Source organism: Takifugu rubripes, chromosome 8, assembly GCF_901000725.2.
Source record: "Takifugu rubripes chromosome 8, fTakRub1.2, whole genome shotgun sequence".
Taxonomy (NCBI): Eukaryota; Metazoa; Chordata; class Actinopteri; order Tetraodontiformes; family Tetraodontidae; genus Takifugu; species Takifugu rubripes.
In genome coordinates this window covers 16,079,035-16,099,513 of record NC_042292.1, presented here as the reverse complement: position 1 = coordinate 16,099,513, position 20,479 = coordinate 16,079,035, and the positions used below count along the sequence as shown (strand labels likewise).

General features: G+C 47.8%; 2 protein-coding genes across 5 annotated transcripts; one reads left to right on the top strand and one right to left on the bottom strand.

The window, feature by feature from the left end:
• Nucleotides 1-74: 74 nt before the first annotated feature.
• On the bottom strand, nt 75-10,829 carry LOC101079111 (SH3 domain-containing protein 19-like). 2 transcript variants are annotated; one of them, XM_029839833.1, is made up of 16 exons: nt 10,401-10,829; nt 7,942-7,978; nt 7,046-7,086; nt 6,781-6,850; nt 6,452-6,587; nt 6,220-6,373; nt 4,990-6,144; nt 4,203-4,274; nt 3,325-3,508; nt 2,965-3,244; nt 2,636-2,895; nt 2,342-2,556; nt 2,168-2,190; nt 1,926-2,115; nt 1,731-1,819; nt 75-1,649 (listed from the first exon to the last, which is right to left on the bottom strand). In XM_029839833.1, exons 1-16 carry the CDS (start codon nt 10,489-10,491, stop codon nt 1,542-1,544), a joined length of 3,105 nt encoding a protein of 1,034 aa, XP_029695693.1. In that variant the 5' UTR covers nt 10,492-10,829; the 3' UTR covers nt 75-1,541. The 2 variants fall into 2 exon arrangements, with proteins under 2 accessions (XP_029695693.1, XP_011618027.2); XM_011619725.2 differs by having other exon boundaries at nt 1,926-2,094.
• Nucleotides 10,830-11,770: 941 nt separating this feature from the next.
• On the top strand, nt 11,771-20,242 carry LOC101078659 (protein FAM160A1-like). 3 transcript variants are annotated; one of them, XM_029840848.1, is made up of 18 exons: nt 11,771-11,925; nt 12,971-13,011; nt 13,287-13,508; nt 14,049-14,238; nt 14,313-14,534; nt 14,831-14,993; nt 15,079-15,190; nt 16,066-16,167; nt 16,266-16,322; nt 16,393-16,479; nt 16,582-16,749; nt 16,823-16,902; nt 16,972-17,147; nt 17,219-17,330; nt 17,410-18,671; nt 18,758-18,936; nt 19,029-19,149; nt 19,216-20,242. In XM_029840848.1, the coding sequence occupies exons 3-18, from the start codon at nt 13,404-13,406 to the stop codon at nt 19,446-19,448; spliced, it is 3,369 nt and encodes a 1,122-aa protein (XP_029696708.1). In that variant the 5' UTR covers nt 11,771-11,925; nt 12,971-13,011; nt 13,287-13,403; the 3' UTR covers nt 19,449-20,242. The 3 variants fall into 3 exon arrangements, with proteins under 3 accessions (XP_029696708.1, XP_011618034.2, XP_029696709.1); XM_011619732.2 differs by lacking the exon at nt 12,971-13,011; XM_029840849.1 differs by having other exon boundaries at nt 12,971-13,508; nt 17,002-17,147.
• Nucleotides 20,243-20,479: the final 237 nt, after the last annotated feature.

Here is a 20,479-nt window from a genome sequence, read left to right as displayed (position 1 = left end):
TTATTTAAAGCTTTGAAGTTGTCCTCTGATGCGACCCATCTGATGTGAAGCCAGACAAAAGGCCACAAACATTCATGAAATGTCAGTTTTATTGGCATTAAGAGTTGGAATGTTCGGTTAAAGTCACAGAAAACAAGCGATACAGACGCGAGACTGGTGCTGAAAACTCCAACGAAGCCTCATAAGTTGTCGTAAATCACACCACTATAATAAAAACACTCAGAATTTGCTTCATTTTTAACACACTGCGACCGTGATTTTGGAATTTGATGCAGGATTTGATTTTTTTCTTTTTTTTATGTCAAAGTGGAAAATTTCAAGTAAAAAAAAAAGTAAAAAAAAAAAAAGTTTCTCATTGAACAAAAGGAGCAGTAGCAGCAGGAATCTTGGCTTAATAATCCTGTACACAAAGAAATTCATCTCCTGCACCGATACTCCGCTAACGAGCATAACGTGGTCTGTAGATGGCGCTGAAGAGATCGGGTGTTTACAGACAAAGGATACAAATAAACGAGCTTCACAGTAGGAAAAACAGGCAAAAAGCTTTAAGGTTTAACCGCAGGAAGTGCCCGACCCAAGATGGCTGTGCAAACGCACTTCCTGGATTTGCCAAGCTCTCGTCCACGCAGCATCTCCGACGTTGTTGGACGTGGATTTTAACACAATGTAACCTTTTTACTGAGGCGCTTTCGAAGCGACGATAACGACGAGATTGTAGTGTTAACCCGCGACAAGAAAGGCAAAAGAATAAATAGCAGTTTAGCATTCAGCTACGTCATGATGCAGTACTCGCTTGGCTGACACCAGATCAGTTAGTACCATGTCTAGACGCTCAACACCCCCTTGGCCTCACAATTTAAACACTTTTTGCATCTGATTGATAAGAAATGCTTCAAAAAATGGACGAAATGGGGAAAGACTCAGCAACGTGAGGCAGTAAATGACTTTTATAAATAGCTACGGCCACCTACAGCGTCTCACATCAAGCAAAACATTCAATTATTCGTCATTAATTACTGCCGTACTATTATTTCCTGGGGGGGGGGGCACTTTTGGTCCTCAGTGAAACAGTCAGGACAAAGTAACATGATATTTAGGGGTGAAATGTGTAGACATTTGGTTTGTTAATGCCACCCTAAACAGACGGTCCATTCAGTACGGCTCCAGTCAGTTCCTCTAAATATCCACGTATTTATGGTCTGCTCTAGAGACGCCACATCTTATCAGCCGGTGGCAGTTTGACAGCTTACAGACTAAACGGCTGGTTGGACCTCATGGATCAGCAGCTGCTGGCTTCGATCGATGATCAGATGAACGCTGCTCATCATTTTAGAATCCCTGCTCATGTACTTTGTTCTGGTCCTCATAGCGGAGAGGTCTCAGTTGCCGGGGTGACAGACTTCTCCTTACGCCATTTCATTACACAAGAAAAAAACAAGCAGCCAGCTTTAATTTATTACCCCCCCCCCCCCACTTACTCTTTATGGTGCAGTTCTAGAATTAACCTGGTTCGTCTTGACGGGCGACCGACCTTCGGCCCATCAGAGGACTGAAATGTAACTCTTGGGTACAATCCCGCGTTTTCCGTCGGCAACGCCGGCAATCCACTCCTCATCCAACGACTCCACCTCCGTGATGATGTCACCCACCTGCAGGTAGAAAGAGCGGGCTTATCTGAAACCTCCTGTGGCCACGGTGGAGGTAATCTGGACAGAACTCCACGACCGCACCTTTAGCGTCAGCTCGTCCCCGCTCTCTGCTGTGAAGTCAAACTTGGCCACTGCTTTGACCGCTGAATGCTGGACCGGTACTGGCTGAGCTGGAAACACAGCGGACGGTCGTCAGCCATTCACACAGGTTTCTCCCATTGTGTCCTGTTAGCATTAGCTTGTTGCTAAGTGAGACAGCAGTGCAATGAGCTGTACCCTGGTGTGGCTGTGTGAAGGCCGCAGGGTAAAGCCCCTCTCTGCCCTCCACTCTTCCTCTCCTCCACTCAGCGTCTATGTGCTCGGTCACCTGGATGATCGCCCCCTTGTGGAAAGAGAGATCCTCTGCAGTCTGACCAGGAAAGTCAAACAGAGCCAGGTCCCACTCCTGTACGCACACGTGCACACACTGATGATGTTTGCACAACAGTCCGACCTCATAAACCTACGGTGACACTCACCTGCGATTTTGGTTCCTGGGATGCTGCTCAGAAAAAAACAAAACAACCCCACAACATCACACAATTAGAGTTTGCATTAAGCATAATTTAGTTTCAATATCATCAATATCATCACCATCAACATTTGGTAACCATGGCAACATTTTGCAATACACACTGATTCTCTGGGCTTACCGATCACCACCTCTCCCGTGGTCGGCGCCGACGGGGGCAGCGGCTCCACCACCTGGGCGAAGTTCAGGGGGAAAATACCCACTCGCCCGTGGATCTGACCTCGTCCCCATTCCTGCCCGACCAGTTCCTGCAGAGCGATGACGTCGCCCTGGGAGAAGGTCAGCTCGTCGTCCTCCTCTCCCTCGTAATCAAACAGGGCGACGCAGCGGGGACCACTAGACATAGAAAAAATAAATTGTAGCGCTCTGCTTCGGCGCGGAGGCAAACCTGGCGGGTTGTTTGAGAGGATCTGACCTGAGGGGAGGCGGTTCTGGCTTTTCTTTCTGCTCAGCAGGTGATTCAGGCAGAATAGACTGAGAATCCAACAGGTTCAGGCCCTCCAGGGCAGCTTTTGACTGGCTGACCTCATCTGCGACAGGCTTTTGTTGGACGTCAAGATCCAGGAGACACTGTGGCAGGTTGATAAGAGGGGTAATGGTGGTTTGACTCCTCCCATCACCTGACACATCCTCTGAGGGGCTTGGGTCATCCAGAACAATCAAGACTTCCTGTTTCTGGGGCACAAAATTGACTTTAGAAATAGAACCAGTTGTGAGCTTGAAGGGTGCCGAGTGCGTTCATACCGAGTAGCTGTTGTAGAGAGGGTGACCGGGTTTAGGGCGGGGCGGCAGAGGCGGTCCTTTCTTTGAAGTCTTTGGTGGAATCGGATTGGTTGAAACAGAGGAAGTGGTTTGTAAAGAAGGGGGTGGGTTGGGTGAGGAAACGCAAGGAGCCGGGGTTGTTTTGGCAGGAGGGGTGGTTGACAGATTGGTTAAGGATGAGCTGACGGATGGAGGAGGTGGTCGGCCAGGGTTGGACTTGATTGGTGGAGGGCGCAGGGGGAGGAGCTTCATACTTGCAGGTCTGGAATGGAAAAAATAATTAATTGGACCTACATCAACCTTCCAGAGAGGGTAAAACAGCTAATCAACCTGATTTCTAACCTTGAAGGAAGAGGAGGGTCGGAGGGGCTGGACCCAATGGTGGGTTCTGGTTTGGTCTGGCTGTCAGAGGCTTTCCTCAGGGCTGGAGATGGGGGCCTCTGACGAGGAACGGGGCCAGGAGGCTTGGCTGCGCCTGAATTTGGGTCTGTGGAGACTCTGGTGGGTTTCGGGGTCAGATTTGGAGCTGGAGGCGAAGAGGGGGATGTCAGAATTCATTAATCGGCAAGAAGAAAACAACAAACCAGGAGAAGATGACAGGAAACGAAAGCACACAGGGACTGATGATGAGGGCACAGTCAGTGCTTACAGATGGCATCACATGGTTTAATGGAGACTACTTTTAACACACTTGGTGCCACTTACACTGAAATGAATGGGTACGCTTTGTGGAACCAGTATTTTGTCCTTAAAATTAAGAACTTTGGAGAAAATTTACAGGAACAATACGCATCAGGGGTATATTACAGTGTGTGTGGCGTTTCCAGTAAATCACATTCTAAATTTAAACACCATCATTAACGTGTTTAAAGTGGAGCTGAAGAGGAAGATGAGCCGCTCTTATCTAAAAACACCGGATTGTTTTGACAGGAAGTGATGGACACAGGCTGCCATCATCTTTTGCTGATTCATGTTGTTTACAGCAGCATTCTGCTATGGTTGCGCAACAAATTGGACCGCTGCTCAGAGGTTGAGGCGCTGTGAAATATTTAATAATTCAGAGGAAACCTGACGCATTGACCCAGATACAGAGCTGACGACAAACAGCTCCCCTCTCACTTTCTGCTGCACACGTGGCAAAACAAGTACACGGACCTCTGAAAGGCAGCATAATAAACACTGTGCTGAACCGACACGCACGTACACAAACACACTCTTACCACTGGCTCTGCGTGTTGTTGTCACTGCTGTTGGTTTGTTCGGGAGGCTCGGACGCCCGCTGCCTGGTTTCACTAAAGCAAAGAAATGGCTGTTTATTCTCAATGCTTAAGCTGTGCTGAACTATCAATATGGGCTTGTTACACAACACCAACCACCAGAGTGAAACCCAGCGAGGTTTCAGGGTAAACAGTGAACAAGCTTTCCGTGTATAAACATCCAACACACCTCTGCTCATCACTCATTATCAGGAAGAGACTTAACCTGAATCTGATTGCAGAGTAAATATATCAGCAGGGGCAGCTACTTATTCAGGCTATCGGGTAGATAACTAATCTAATCAGAGCCACAGCTCCGCTAAATATTTGCGAAATCGTTGAACTGCAGTGCACGGGCGATCCGAGCATCTGCAAGAGATTACGTTTAAAAAAGGGCCGTTTATCTTAATTAGAAACCGATTGGGCTCTGACTGAAGCATTGTAGAGTTTGACACAGCTTTTAATGTGTTGGTCAGCACAATTCTCCAAGATCAACTAAACGGGTTGAAATTTTGACCAGGCCAGATTACCTTCTAAAACTCATTCAGCAGAACCAAGATTAAAAAAACGACATCAGCAGCTGCTGTAAATACATTACAGAGAAAATAATGGGAAACCCCAATAGAATAGAATCGGACTTAATCTCAAACTAATTACGTTTAGATCTATTATTTTTGTAGTTCCCCTAAGTCGCCAGCAGGCGTCAGTAAAGGTCATAGATACCATAAACCTTTGAGAAATGGTCCCTCACCAGTTTGATGCGCAGGGTCCTGTGTCTCCTCATTCCTCGTCTCTGCCACAGTTCCATTGCTGGGTCTTGGAGGCAGAGCTGGGATGATGTGTCCTGCTGCTGGACTCTGCTCAAGGTTCCCAGAACCTAAGCTAGCCCTGGGAGAAACCACAGGTCTGGGTGGAGGAATGGGGGTTAAAGACGTGGTCTCAGTGACTGGAGTGGCGTGTTTTGGTGGAGTGGGTCTGGGAGCTGGGATAGGGACAGACTGACTGGGCAGGAGGGGTCCTGTAGCGGGTTTTGGAGTCACCAGAGCTGGTCTATCTTTTGGTGGACAGGATGGTGGTGGTTCGTCAGCACCTGGAGTTTCAGCTGTTTTCAGATCAGCAGAGCGAGAAGACTCTGCAGCCGCGGCTGCGCCATCCTCCCAGAACATCTTGTTCGATGGTTTTGGGGCATTTAAAAAGTTTTTAGGTTTTGGGGCAACAGCAGGAGGCACAGATTTTGATGGTTGCCCTTGGAGACGAGGGCGTGGCCGTGGTTCGGGTCTTTTGGAAACAAAGTCTGCGCTGTTACCATCTCCACAGTGGCTTCCATCAACTGGTCGCTGCTCAAAGGCTTGGATCCTAGCTTTCAGAGTCGCCATGTCCTCTTCTTCCTCTCCCTCCTCGCTGTCCGATTGGCTGTGCTCACTGCTGTCGCTATGGCGATCAGGGAAGCCCCAGTCGTCGGCACTGAAGGCCTCCAGCAACTCTGTAAGATACTTTCCCTGGCTCACGTCTTGCTTAGCACCGTCGGATGCTACACGCGCTGCTATTGTGGCCAAACCGTCCTCACGCAGTTTTACCAGAGTCTGAACTTTGACCTCCCTGCTGCTTGGCTGTAAATCAACTTTGGACCGGGGGCGGGGCCGGGGACGCTGCAATGGAACGTCAGGAGCTGCTGGCAGGTCTTCAGCTGGGAGCGATTGACCCCAGGGAACAGTTTGAGCACCGGCGTTTGAGGTCAGAGGAGCGGGGAGTTCAGCCAGGTGGTCACTGGGCTGCGATAGTAAGTGTGTGTTTGAACTGTCGGGACAGGTGAGTGCTGGCTTGTGTGTGGCGCTGGTGTCATCAGCAGGAGATGCTTTAGTCGGGTAAGGATGAGGTGGCCTCGATGGTCTCAATGGTCTTTTCACTGCACGCAAATTCAATTTCTGTTAAAAAAAGAATGAAGGAAGGAGCTAAAAATACAGCATGACACGCTGCTCACCCTGCGAGTCTGAGGAATCAGATCCAGGGTCAGTCTGTGTGGAGATGGTTATGGTTGAAGCTGGATGGGCGGCAGCGGCGGACGAAGAGGAAGAGGGGAGGAGAACCTGCTCCTGTGTCTTCTCTCGGATCACCTCCTCGTAGGATGGAGGTGGCTGAACAGAAGAGATCATTTAGAACGCCATTAACCTTGAGCACAAAAAGAAAACTTCAGAGTTCACAGTCAGACTCACCTGGATGGACGGAGGAATTGTGGGTCCCCAGATCTGTGCTGCAGGAGGAGGGGGAGGAGGAAGCCCTCCAGAAGCTCCAGGGAACCAGGATGTGGAGGCCAGTGGCTCTGCTGACAGGATGGTGATCTCTGGTCGCCTAGCAACAGGTGTAGATACCAGGAAGCCCCCCACAGGAAACCCACGTGTTTACACACAACAGTAGGGAAACAGACAAGACGACCAGGTGAAACTAAATGCAGAGTACAAAAGGCTCAATGATAAGAGAAATTCACGAAATTCCTGCGAACACCAGAAATGAAACGCCAATTCTACTTTAGATCCATGCTGACCTCCTGTCTCTGTCCCTGCTTCGCTCTCTGTCTCTGGGAGACTCGGACAGAGACGTCGGCCTCGCGGATGCTGAAATAAAAAGAAAAGGAGACGGCAAAGGGAAGTTAAAGCGGGACATGGATTTTCAGGGCAGAAAATGTCAATTGTCTTTTTAGATACAGTGAGTTCAGTTGCACAGTTGCTTGGGCGTCGACACTTTGTTTCAACAGTCACAACAACATGACGCGACACCCAGAAAAGGAGCAGTGGAGGATCAATACTCACTCCTCTTGATGGCAGCTCTGATGGATGACAGAGGACCCTGGCTAGAGAGAGAAACATAAATCACATGAATAAATACGCATTTCTTTCCTCCTGCTCAGTCAGAAGTCACTAACGAATGCTGAAATCAAGCCGAGGTTTGCTTTTTTGGTTAAATAAGGCTGTTGCTAGGCAGACTAGGAACAGAGGGAGGTCAGATGTCTGCAAACCATTGTTCTTTGTGTGTACCCTCTCACTTACAGAGACGTTAACCATGAACAGGCACATGACTCACTGCGCCCACACGCGCGCACGCACACACTTGCTCAAAACAAAAGACAGATAAAGGCTGAGGTTTTTGAGGTCAGAGTTGCTGAGCATACACTTTACTGCAGATGTAGTTTTTCATTTTCCCTTGACCAACTTTTAAACCATTCCGATTTGTCCCATGACATCATTTTGGGGTGAGTAGAGCAAGTGGGTCAGAGACACGAATAGAATTCCAGAGACAGCGAGGAACGTGATGACTTTGGATGTTTTATATCAAATCAATTAGAAGTATTGGGCAAAAAAAAAAGATGACACACACATAAAGCAAAGTTTCTTGTTACATTTCCTGAAGTGAAAAGGACTGAAGGTCAGGGATCTCTGGAAACACACACTCACACAGACTTCTTCAGCTAGTTGCCGTGCCAACAAGCAAGCGGCCTAAATACCATGTGTCAGATCCAGACACCAAAGAGCAAAAGAGTGGTTCAACTCTAAGAAGTCATAAATACTACCTTGACTCACTGAGTGACTTCTAGTGTTAATCACCTGAACAGTTTTGTGAATCACCTGGATATCAAATGCCTCCCCCTGAGTCAACTCGCTCACTAGCAACAGTATCAGGAGAACCAAAACCAGGCAGAAATTCTCACCTGTGACGGTGCTCCGGCTTGCGTCTATCAGAACGACCTTGAAAAAAACAAAAAACAGAAGATTGTTGGACTTAAATAAATGTATTTAACACTGATGATGTACACAAATGTGGCGTAATCTGCAAAACATGAGGGAAAAAATGGTGAGTATGAGGAGAAAAAAGTGATAAAATGGAAGAAAATCTTCTGAATGACTTTCCAAGGAGAAAAATGTGCGGTTGGAGGTTGTAAAAAGTAGAAAAGAATTGCCGTTTTAGAATTCTTTCCACTTTAGAGACCCCACTAAAGTGCCCTCTGGGGTTCCTTCTGTTGGACTCGTGTGCCCCACAGTGCCCCTCCAATGGCAGAAATAAAAACTTTCATTCTTTAATGCACACTGAAAATGTTGTAGATTTTCATGCAAAAATCCTCACATAAAATGGAAAAAGTTCCACTTCCTACTTAGAAAAAAACAAAATTGTTAATAAAAATGTGACGTAGAAAAAATACAGCAGAAAGATGCCACGATTCCAGTCCCCATTGGAATGATGAAAAGTTTTCCAGTTTAATGCAGAGCTGGACCTTTTTCTGCCTGTGTGTGCAGTTTTCCGTGTCCTACCTCCTCTGCTCCGGCAGTCAGGTCCGTCTGCTTCCTCTCCACAAACTCCAGATGTTGAAGCCTTTCTACAACATTGGGAAATCTTCCCTTTTCCTCTCCTTATTTTACCAATTTAAACCTTTTATTCTCTCAGCTCCCCTTTTCTCCTTCTCCAACTCTCTCTGTAACTAACTGGACCTCCCATAAGTTCTGGGCAGCAGCCTGATTGGCAGGGAGGATCCAGGAAGGGAGGCTGCGATTGGCTGGTGCAACGTTTTGCCGAGTTTTAAGACTTCCAGATGTTTGTCCGGCAGTAGGCAGGCAGAACTCCGGGCTTCAAGCAGCTTTTTTTTTTTTTTTGAATGGCACAGCTGAGTCGTCAGGGTGACGTAAGGCCGAACGTTTACTAGTGGAAAACATCAATCAAAAGCCAAGTTGAGCCAAAATTAAGATGAGGTCAGTGCTTTCTGACCACATATTGATGGATAGTTTCTTTGCCCACAGTAAAAAGCAGCCAAAAGTGAACAAGTGATGCATCAACAAGTGGATGCTGTCTGTATTTACATTGGTGGCTACAACATCCTTTGCATTAAATGCTAAAATGCTCACAAAGTATCTTATTCATCGCAGCTTCACTGGCTAATAACTTCAAAGGCTACGTGCAAGACTAAAGAAATGTGCAGCGAGAGCAAATCTTAGGTGCCAGAAAAGTAAATCACAAATGTGAATCCACATACGGCCTCTGGAAACCCGCACGCTGACGCTGTAGTTTTCCATTTGCTCGCCACGACTGTGCGAGTTTTACCAGACAACAGCTGCTTTAGACTTCAAAGTTCCAATTTCTGAGGGTACCTGCCATGTTGGGGAGTGTGTTTAAACAACACATACATACAAGATGACTACAAAACCACAAAACTGACTATTTTATCGTTGCAACTTTCATTTTCACATCTGTATCGGACAACTGCCAGCCCAGAATGATCCTGGTGGGAAAAGATGTATTGTTGGGACAGTATCACGTCAAAAGGCACAAAGATTTGAGTCATAATTTTCACATAGTTAGACCAAGCCCTAGCCAGAGGCTTATATGGGCTTACAACATGTGTTTCCCTCTCTCCCTGTCACATGCACGCACACACACACACACACACACGCACGCACACACACACAAAGAATAGCCTTGAAGAATTATGTTAAATTATTACTTGTGTTTCCCTGAATAGACAAAGAGAGGAAACTGGGGAGTTAAATTGGTGGGTTTAAAGTCTGGAAAAACACAGCTGCGCCCCAATGTGGAACGCTTCGTATCCTTACGTGTGTAACCTTTGACCCTGCCGGTGAAACTCCCACATGTTGATACAAGCATTTATGCGTTTTGGTTGAATCCGTCACACCCTGATTCTCGGTGTTTTCCGTCTTATCTGTGAGACTACACCTGCCCTTACAAGATAAAAGACTTTGATTTTTGACTACTTACCTGGAATAATGAAATCCACTATAACTGTCAGGTACAGAAAGTGCTGTCAGAGAGCTTGAATGTTGAATTTAAACAATAAAAACCTTTAGAAACCGAGCCTGTAAATGGTGCAAACTCCACAAAAACCTCAGGTTCTCGGTGCAGAACCTCTAGTCTGTGTTGGTATTTTACCCCAGTCCTCCACCGGTCCTGTGGGAGATTTAACTGGGACGAAACAACAACAATCACGGACCTACAGGAGAAATAGACGCCAAAGTCTGCAGGTGTCTCACGATGAAGGGTCAATTATCAGTTTAAATGAAGCTTATTTGATCCCCGTTTTAATGCGGCCAACGTGAAAACCCTCCAGGATGACGGAAATTACCTGACAACAGTCTGATTGTGTCAATATTTCAGCTTCTTTACCTCCGGAGTTGTTCGACTGTCGTCGAACCACTTGTTCCCGGGCGTCCCTCATCATGTTTTCCTCCTCTTCCTCGGACCGGGCTTCGGCCATTTCTCCCTAAACTCAGCCTTCCTCCCCAGAAAGGACGCTTCTCCTGCGTGTTTGTTTGGAGGAAATGGAGTCAAAACACAGGCAGAGACGGCACCGACATGATCGCCAGGCTTCGCTCTTCCACAACCAAGAGAACTCCCGGGAAGAAGTTCGGCCCGACGCCGTCAACTTTCCGGCACCGAACTCCTCTCCGGGTCTGGAAACGGCCAAGGCTCGGCGGTTCGACGGCGTTCGGAAAACAACTCTTTAACGTCCCATATTGAGTTTTTAAAAGCGCAAGTGTCGTCGCCTCTTTTTTTTCCCAGAGTTCCCTGCTGGCCGCGAGATCGCTAGCGGAGACGCACGCGCTGCAGATGCGTGACGTCACCCACCGAAAATATGTATGCACAGTACAAAAAAACAACGGTGATAAAACTCTTGAACTCGAATAAAAGCATAGACATTTAGGAAATTGTAAATAGTATTGTTTGGCTTTGCTCTATTAAATTATAAGTGCATATAAAGTATGTTTTTCCCGTGCCTGCAATGTTTATGCGTTGTCTGCGTTGTCAATAAATACGCACTGAAAGTTAAGCTGCATGTTCCAAGTTGGTATTTCAAGCATTTGAGTCGATGTAGTTTAAAACAGTGCAAATATTGAGGGTCAGCTCACTGTACAAGAATCTATGCAGGAAAACGTCAAGTTATGCAATTTTCCAAAGATTCGAGGTCGGAAGGATGCCAAATATTGTCAATCATGCCGAATTTTCACTTGAAATTCAGTCGTAATTTTTAAAATTTGCCGATAGAGGGCAGCAGATGACAGAACGAGTGAGGACACTAAAAGCAGTGGAACAGTTCTGAGATTGTACTAAAAACTATTAAAATGTTCATGGAAAAACCTACAGAACATCAAGACTGCACGAATGTATTAAAAAATGTTACTTTTAGCCTATAAAACGTTTTCCTGTCATCACCTCCAGTAATTAAGCATTATTCTGAGTAGATCAATAATCTTCTTCCATTTGACTGCATTTTAATCCATGAAAAAAACAGTACTAAAAATGGTCGAAAATATAAAAAATCCGTCCAATATTTATTATTGTAATTCTGATAAATGTGACGTATAAAAATATGTAATTCAAACAATATTAACAACAATAACGATGCCGAAATAACCCCCCACACCCCCGCCCCGGCTCCTGTGGGCTTCCTGCCTAGGTGGGCGGGGCCTGGTGGTTACCTAGCAGCCAGTGGCGGAGTGATTGACGTGTGAGCGGCTTAAGTCCTCAGGAACGGACCACGCAGTGGACAAAAACAGAGCCGCAAACACTCAAAACTACAAACCGCAGCCAGTTTGCGACTCTCATTCACCACAACAACATCTAAAACGGCTTTTCAAAAATTGGTAATTTTGGAACAAGAAGCAAGAGTTCGACGCTCCCAAAATCCGAGGTAAGATTTCTCGTGGAATTTTTGTGGGACTTGAACTAACATTTCAGAGTTTGTGCCATAAAATGCAGATTCTCATTGAAAGTCTGTCCAAAGAAAAACACTTTAATAAAATGTACAAAAAAGGCGAAGCTTCCTGACGTAACCGACAGAAATATTTATAGTATAACCGGACATATGTAATCATTGAGGTCACAGTACTGTATTAAAATTATTTTAAGCACCTCATACGTGAGTGTGCGTGTGTGTGTGCGCGCGATATCACTTGCAATAATCATCAATCAATTGTAATTACAAGACTAAAACTTTACGTGTGACAATAATATTAAAAGTTAACAATCTTGTAATTGACACTTTTATTTTCAAGTTCCCTTTATCCACTCTTCCAGGCAAAGTGCACAAATATTCATATTTCCCCAAAATAACACATAATGAGGTTGATGGTGGGCAACTAACCGACAAAAGACTGAAACGCAGCTATTCCAGTGCGGCATTTTAACACCGTTAAAATGTTTTTAATCTTTTTGCACATCTGCAGTTTTCTGTGAGAATTAGACAGCTGTTGTGGCCACGTTCAGCTCAGTGATCCCCGCCAAATGCTCCGAGCTGTGCTCAGGTCCGAATTCATTTAAAACCCAATCAGAAAATGGCCCGATATTTAAATAAATAAATGATTAAATCAAATCAGGTCATAAAATCAGAACACCTCAGTTTGTGCGTTTAATCCCTAGTTTATGTGATGGCATGTGACTGTCACACACACACACACACACACACACACACACACACACACACACACACACACACACACACACACAGTGTTGGTTTAGGATTAAACCTTACTGTCTCATCTCAGATTACTTATTTTACACACACAAATAGAAAAAATACTGAAATGCAACTGTTTGCCCATCTCACATACAGATTAAAGGCCCAGATGGTGAAGTGAGGATTTGTGTGTGTGTGTGTGTGTGTGTGAGTGTGTGTGTTAGATATGACAAAAATTAAAACCATTCACCACCACCAGCCCCCTCTCTCTCTCCTCCAGGTCAACAGGCAGCAGGCTCGCTCGTCCATGTGGCAGCAGAGGTCACGTTTGTTGGTTTACTCTAGTGGAATTCTTGGACGTTCTTACTGTAATCACAGGAATGTCCGGGAACACCCAGGGTGGAACTCGGACATGCTCCTATTTTTCCTGTCTGCTTGTCGCCTGCTTGTTGATGACTCTCACTTCCTGTTCTGGCTTTGAATCTAGTCTGAGGGATGCATTTTTGCCATTGTTTCATATTGTTATGTATTATTCTAATATTAGACGGATGCAGGGATCCAAGTTTTTGAAACGTTTCCCTCTCCATCTCCTGCAGGCCAGTCCAGTCCTGGGCTGAGACAGCTGGCGAATGCCCCTGCGGGCTTCACCTCAAGCATCCGCCACCCGCCTCGTGCAGCTGGATCCTGCTGTAGCCACCTGACGGCCTGTCAAAATGATGGCCTCCGTGGTTGCCGGGGGCAGGCGGAGAAAGTCCCTCACACTGAGAGGAGTGGACCCCGAGACGTGCATGATCGTGTTCAAGAACCACTGGGCCCAGGTAACCAAACCAGAGATTTCAGTGAACCTCTTCGGTTTATGCACCGATCAAACAATTGTCCAACTGTTGCCGTGTCCTATTTTCCTCATAATGGTTGGCAGGGAAACTCTGTGTATGTGTGTGTGTGTGTGTGTGTGTGTGAGTGAAACAGACTTTGGCTTTTAAACACAAGATCCATTTAGAACAATCTTTGCTATATGTTTGCCAAGAAACCCCACACACACTCCACAATCCTCAGTGTATGAGTGTATTATGTATGTGTGTGTGTGTGTGTGTGTGTGGTGTTAAAGGTTAACACAACCCAGACAGATTACATCCTTCGTTACTTCCCTTGACAATCACAGCTTTTGTCAGTCAGGCAGTTATCAAACCAAGAGTTATTCTTGGCTGTTCAGACCTGTAATGCTGCGATCCGCCACCAGGGGGACGCAGCGGCGCTTTCTTGCATTTGCCAGATCGATTATTTGTGTTACAAATTTGTGCTTTAATGACTGTCAATTTAAAATATGGGCGCGTGCGTCACCTGTGTCCGCTCCGCAGGTAGTGAGGATCCTGGAGAAACACGAGCCCAGTCGCAGCAGCGTCGGGGCTCTTGGTTTCCTCTCCAATCACGCCAGCAGCAGCTCGGGGCCCTCGCGTCTGGGCCCCATCCCCGCCGACGAGGCCAGCGCCGTCCAGAACTACGTGGAGCACATGCTCTTCCTGCTGATGGAGGAAGAGGCGGGGCAAGGTGAGCGAGCGGCAAAAACATTATTGGATGGGGTTGTTTTTCGGGGTTGATGTCTGATGTGTACTGTTTACCAGGGGGAGCGATGGGTGCCATCCTGGAGTTTGTGGTTCTGGAGGGGGTGATGGAGAGGCTGTTCCTGTGGAGCCTGAGGAGACAGTTCACCGAGGACATGAAGCTGGAGCAGCTCAGGATGTACCAGATGCTTCTGGCCCAGGCCAAGCAGCCTCTGCTGCACCATAAGCCAATTCTAAGACCACTCATGATGCTTCTGGCCTCCTGCGCCGGAGCTGGAACCGGTCAGTGCCTTTAATAAATAGGGGGGCATTAAAGACACCATTGTCCTTTTGGACCTTTTTAACACCTCAAATCTTTCCACAATATTTCCACATAAACAAACAAGAATTGTGACAATAGACTTAAGCAGCATTGAGAACAGCGAGTGTGGATTTTGTTCTCCCAATCGGCTTAGAATCACAACGTATTCCAGTCCGGTAATTTGTTTAATGTGTATTTGAGAGCAGGTTCAGACACCACAAGTGGCGGCAGTAATGGTAACCTGCAGAGATAATCACCTTTTTAACCCCCCCTGCAGACAGCGGAAGTCTGGTGGAGGCGGAACTGGTCTTCCTGTTAAATCAGCTTTGCGTGGCCGTGTTCAAAGATCCCTCGGTGCTGGAACTGTTCTTCCACACCAGTGAGGATCAGGGGGCGGCCAACTTCCTGCTCTTCTCCCTGCTCATACCGTACACACACAGGTGGGCAGGCACACATCTACACACATAAGAACATGTATTTTGAAAGGCACCGAGCACCCGTTGAGCTTTGAAACCTCCATCTCAGGCAGGGTTCAGTTGGTCAGCAGGCCAGAGACGCCCTGCTGCTCATCATGTCCCTGTCGGCCTCCGACCGCCGAGTCGCCCAGCACATCGTAGAGAACACCTACTTCTGTCCGGTGAGTGCTAACACACGCATACGTCTCATTCGCTGGCTCTCAGATTTCATGCCACAGCTAGATAACGAGAGAAAAGAGGGATTGTCTTGACCTTGTGGGTTCATTCCAAGCTCACGGCCTGCTGGCGCCACATTCACGGTCAAATAGCATCAGGCGCAGTCCCGAAATTGTCGGCTATTTTTCCACACCAAGACTCGATGAAGTTACGAAACCTGTTGTACATTTGTCCAGTTAGGCGGCGGGTTAAACTGCTGCCCATTCATCTGCATTGTAATCTAATTATCACAAGTTACGTAATACACTGTGAGCTCATAGCGCTTCCTCAGGTAGCGTTGGGGTGTTCAGTCTGTCACAAAGCTAATGATCCTACGTGAGAGGGTAACTCCAGGTTGTGTTTTAGATTGCTCCAGATGTTGAACATCATTGGCTGAAAACAGAGCATTGCAGAGGTGCATTAACCAATGATGAGAATATGCAACATGGTTTGTTAATTTGTGGTCAGCAGGTGTCTGTACAGAAGTAGTGCGCTGCTCATGTTGCCTTCATCTTGTGTTCTTTTGGTCCCCTGTTTGTGTGAGGTGAAAGAGAGTGTGTGTGTGTGTGTGCGCGGTAGATTTAAGCCCACGTAACCACGCTCTGACCTCAATCTTTAAGCAGAGAACAGATTAGCAAAGCAGGGTGAGATTGGCCAGTGCGCAGAGGGATTAGCATGTCTACACGTGATTGGACAGGAGCCCGTTCTTGAACCAGTCGTTTGCTAATGATGCTGCTGTCGTTCACCCCGTCACACTTTTTCTGCCCTTTCTCTCCTCATTGCTTCTGTCTTAGCGTAGCAATTAGCACCTATTCAAATCCACTTGTGTGGGTGATTACAGGTGCTGGCCACAGGTCTGTCCGGGCTGTACTCTTCCCTTCCGGCCCGACTGCAGGTTTACGGCGAAGACTGGCACTGTCTGGACGAGGCCGACTGGCAACAGGTGACGGCTGCGCTAACACCTAAAACAGCCACGGCTTTGAACCGGGAATCCGAGAGAATCTAAGAGATCGCTTTTGCCTTTTGCGTTTACATCCCCAGGTTCCGGCTCTGGTCCACTTCCTGCACTCCCTCGACTTCTGCAGCGCTGTCACCAAGGTACCGGAGACAGCCCCTCCCCAAAACACCTGATAAACGAACAACTGACTGTAGCTGTCATGTTTTTAAGGTTGCTCATCCCTCCATTAAAACCCAGTTGCTGGGTTACATCTACAACGGCTTCTTGGTGCCCGTGCTGGCTCCTGCTTTGCACAAGGTACGAAGAGGACTTTTTACCGAGGCGAAGAAACTGACGCCGTGCACTGTTGTATTTGAGCACGTTTCTGTTAACTTACACATGCCATCTGATTGTATGAAGCTAACGGTGGAGGAGGTGATGACCACCACCGCTTACCTGGATCTCTTCCTGCGGTCCGTCCATGAACCCGCCCTTCTCCAGACATTCCTGTCCTTCATCCTGATGCACACGCATGACCACGTGCACGTCTTGGATACGCTAGTCAGCCGGGTCAACACACCCTTCCAGGTAACACGCTGGGACTTGCTGGGTTGGGGCTAAAGCCGCAGGCCCTCTGTAACCTGGCGTGTGTGTCCATCAGCTGGGTACGGTGTCGCTGGCTCTCTTCAGGACTCTGATCGGCCTCTTCTGTGAAGACGTCATGCTGCAGTTGGTGTTCCGGTGAGTACGACATGTTGGGAAAATGCCTATCACGCGCCCGCAGCGAACGAGCAGCTCACGTGTCCTCAGGTACCTGATTCCCTGCGTCCACCTGACCAGGAAAGAGCGCAGCGCCTTAAAGCAGAGGGACTGTTGCTCCTCCAGCGCCGTCTCCTTCCTGCACCTCATGCCCTCCTGGTGCCCCGGAAACCACAACGCAAACGCACGCCTCCACTCGGAGCACATCCATTGGCCCAAAGGAGCGGGTCAGTATGGTGACGTGCATCACAACTGGTGATCTCTGAGCGACACTGATGTCGTTCCTCCTCTGGGTCAGATCTGGCGGTTTCAGACAGCGTTGGCTACTGTCGGGGTTCAGACTTTCTGATGGATGTCAACTACCTTCACTACCTCTGGGACGCCCGACAGGCCATCTCCATTTCCACCAGGTCAGTGTTGCACTTATCCACCCCCCGAAAAACGGCGGATAGAGGATAAACAAGGCTGATTAGTTCTGCCGCCCTGCAGCGCGTGTGAACACTGGTCGGCTCCGTACGACGGGACGAACCCGTCCCCCGAGCAATACCGGTCTGACACGCCCGGGAACGACACGGACGAGGAGGACGACATCCTGGCGCAGCAGGTCAAAGGTGACTCTGTTGGTTACTTGACTATCAGCCCTCCTCCCACGGCGCTCTCCCCCAGCCCGTCCTCCTCAGACACCGTCTCCACAGGCAACCAGCCAGGCAGGGCCAGCTCTGCTCTGGAGCTGGAATGGGACGACATATTTGCCGACGACGACCCCTCTCTGGCAGCTGTCCTCAACAAGGCACCAGCACGTGGAGGCGGGACCGTGGACGGCGAAACACGCGCCTTTACACCGACGCCGCCGCCTCTTCCCCCCCGATACATCCAGGAGATGCGCCGCACTGCAACAAAGCTGGTCCATGGCTCCTATGTCGAGGAGTCGGAGTTTCAGGACGATGTCCTGGTCTACGATCTCGTCGCCCAGAAAGACACAAAGGCGGCCATTTTGGGGCGGATAATGGCGGCCAATCGGCAGGCGCGCGCAGGCCTCAGCCACCGGGTGTCGTCAATAACAGCAGGGTGGACGATAATGGAGACGGTGAGCAGCGTGATGTCCTCCAAGAGGAGAAGTGAGGGTGGCAAAGAAGAGGAAAGAAAATGGCGAGAGAGGGGGGAGGAGTGTGGGAAGGAAGCAGAAGATGGGATAAGGACGCGGGACGTAGGAGGAAAACTCAACGGGCATCAGCCTTTCTTCAATGGTTTCAACGGAAACGACATCAGCGAATGCGACGGGACAGATGAGGATGGAAGGCCAGTCAGGCAGCAATGCAACAGGAGTGATCAGCAGAGCGGACCCCTCAGGACAGAACCCCCCCCGCCATGTTTGGCAACTAACACTTTTCCCAACGGCCACCCTGAATCGGAATCTCCTGACTCTGCGGCATCCTCAAGCCTGCCAGGAAGCGGCGTCTCCGGCGGTGACAACTTCCTGTCTCGATACTGCGAGCTCATGAGGTCTCTGGGCGTGGAGCCGGACTGTGACGACATCATTGATGATGTCAGCACGTTCAGGAAACGGATCCGGGCACTGAAGCAAAAAGTGGAGGAAGAGGAGGACGGGGATGCGATTGACCTTGTTTCAAGCTCCTTGAAGGGGGAAGGTGAAGACGCCATGATGGAAGAGGGAGAAGGTGAAGAGGAGGGAGAGGAAAGGAGGAGCAGCACTAAAGGAGTCGGCGGGGGGCACGGAGTTCCCTTCACAGGTCTGTTTTTAAATCACAGAACTGATCATGTCAAATTAGTTTTGATAGCTGCACGTAAACGCCTTCTCCCTCCCATGATGCCTCAGGTCCTTTCATCAGCGTCTTGTTGTCGCGGCTGGAGAACCTCCTGGAGAACCCCATTGCCGTCAACCTGCTGGTGACGGGCCTCCTGGCCCAGCTAGCATCATACCCGCAGCCTCTCCTGAGGGCCTTCCTGCTGGGCACGGATGCGCAGAACCAACCTAACGTGCGCACACTGTACCAGGTACCACGCCACCCCAACACACGCAGAAAGATGCTTTTTATTGTTCCATCGGTGAAAGTGTTTAAATTGCTGCATGCGTGTCCATGCAAAAGGTGCTGGTGTCTGTGCGCGCTCAGATAGAGCGCTACGTGGAGGCCAGGCCCGAGTACCCCGCCCTGGTCACACAGGCCTGGAGGTTTTTGCTCGCAAAAGACCAAGACAGCAAGTTCCGAGGTAGAGAAACACAGCTTTTAGCCAACGTGTCGGGCAGTGTGTCGCTAACGGTGTGTCCATCATCAGAGTGTCTGCAGTCTCAGCACGGTGACACCATCCTGGACCCATCGCTCCCCAATGGCTCCCTGAAGAACGCGCTGCCTTTGCCTCCCCTCAGTGTCCTTCCTCCCTGCCCACCGATCCCCCAAGAAGCCAAAAGCCGAGTGTTTGCCATCATTCTGTACTCTGAGTTCTTGAAAGAGCTGGCCGCCATCGCGCAGGAGCACAGCATCACGCCGGACTGCTCCGATGAGGAGTGACTCACACGGAGCACCCTACTGTGAAATCAGTTATTTATGGATCTATTTAATCTGTTTTACTCCTGAGCCAACTTGAATATTTCAGTCAGTATTTATGTCTCGATGCAAAATGATAAAATAGGCAATAATCTTGTAATCTTCCTTCTGCTGTAACTATTGTTCAATTTCTGCAGGTCTGTGGAATGCTGAAAAAAAGTGACAATCTTTTAAAAATACCTCACGGATGAGTCTTTTCTGGATATTTTTATATTCAGATCAATATGCCTTATTTAAATGTGGCACCTGTATTTTTTCCTGTTATTTTGCATTTTTCAGTTAAAAATCTGCTGTTTTTAAGCACCTAAGTTGCCATAAATCTTGGTAAAGTTACGCATCAACTGTAAGACGGAGTGTTTTTTTTTGTTTGTTTTGTTTTTTATGAAACTAAAGTTTTTGAACAAGGAGTCCGGATTTCGACCTTTAACACAGCGCGGCACTGCCACCTGCTGGTCAACTACAGCTACAACACGACCCGCACCTTCATTTTTTCGTGCTTAACATAAATTATTGCCAAAATGATGTGAAAACCGAAATCCTAAAATGTATTATTTTTATTTATTTCATTTGTTGATAACTGTTATTTATTTCTACAGTAAATTATATCCAGATATGCTGTTGATACCTATGTAATCTTTTAAATAAATTTTACATCGTCATCACTTTTACAGTTAAGACTATAGACACTTTACATGTATGGACTGTATCTGAATAAATGCACACTTTTCCCATTTCAAGGTTTTTCATTAATCATCCGTCTAGTTTTGTTTTATTATTAGCATTTGTAAAACCACCAAATCGCTCATTTCTGGTTCTCTTTTAGAGTTTGATCTGATTTTAAACCTGAATTCTGTTAATCTCCAGATTATGAGTGCTGTGACCGGGCATTGTCGACGAAACCGCCACGGGATATTGAAATTTGTGCATCTGAAGGCTGATTTGTTCTGCCGCCCCGCGTTATTCACATGTAATAACTGGTCCTGCAGCAGCAGATG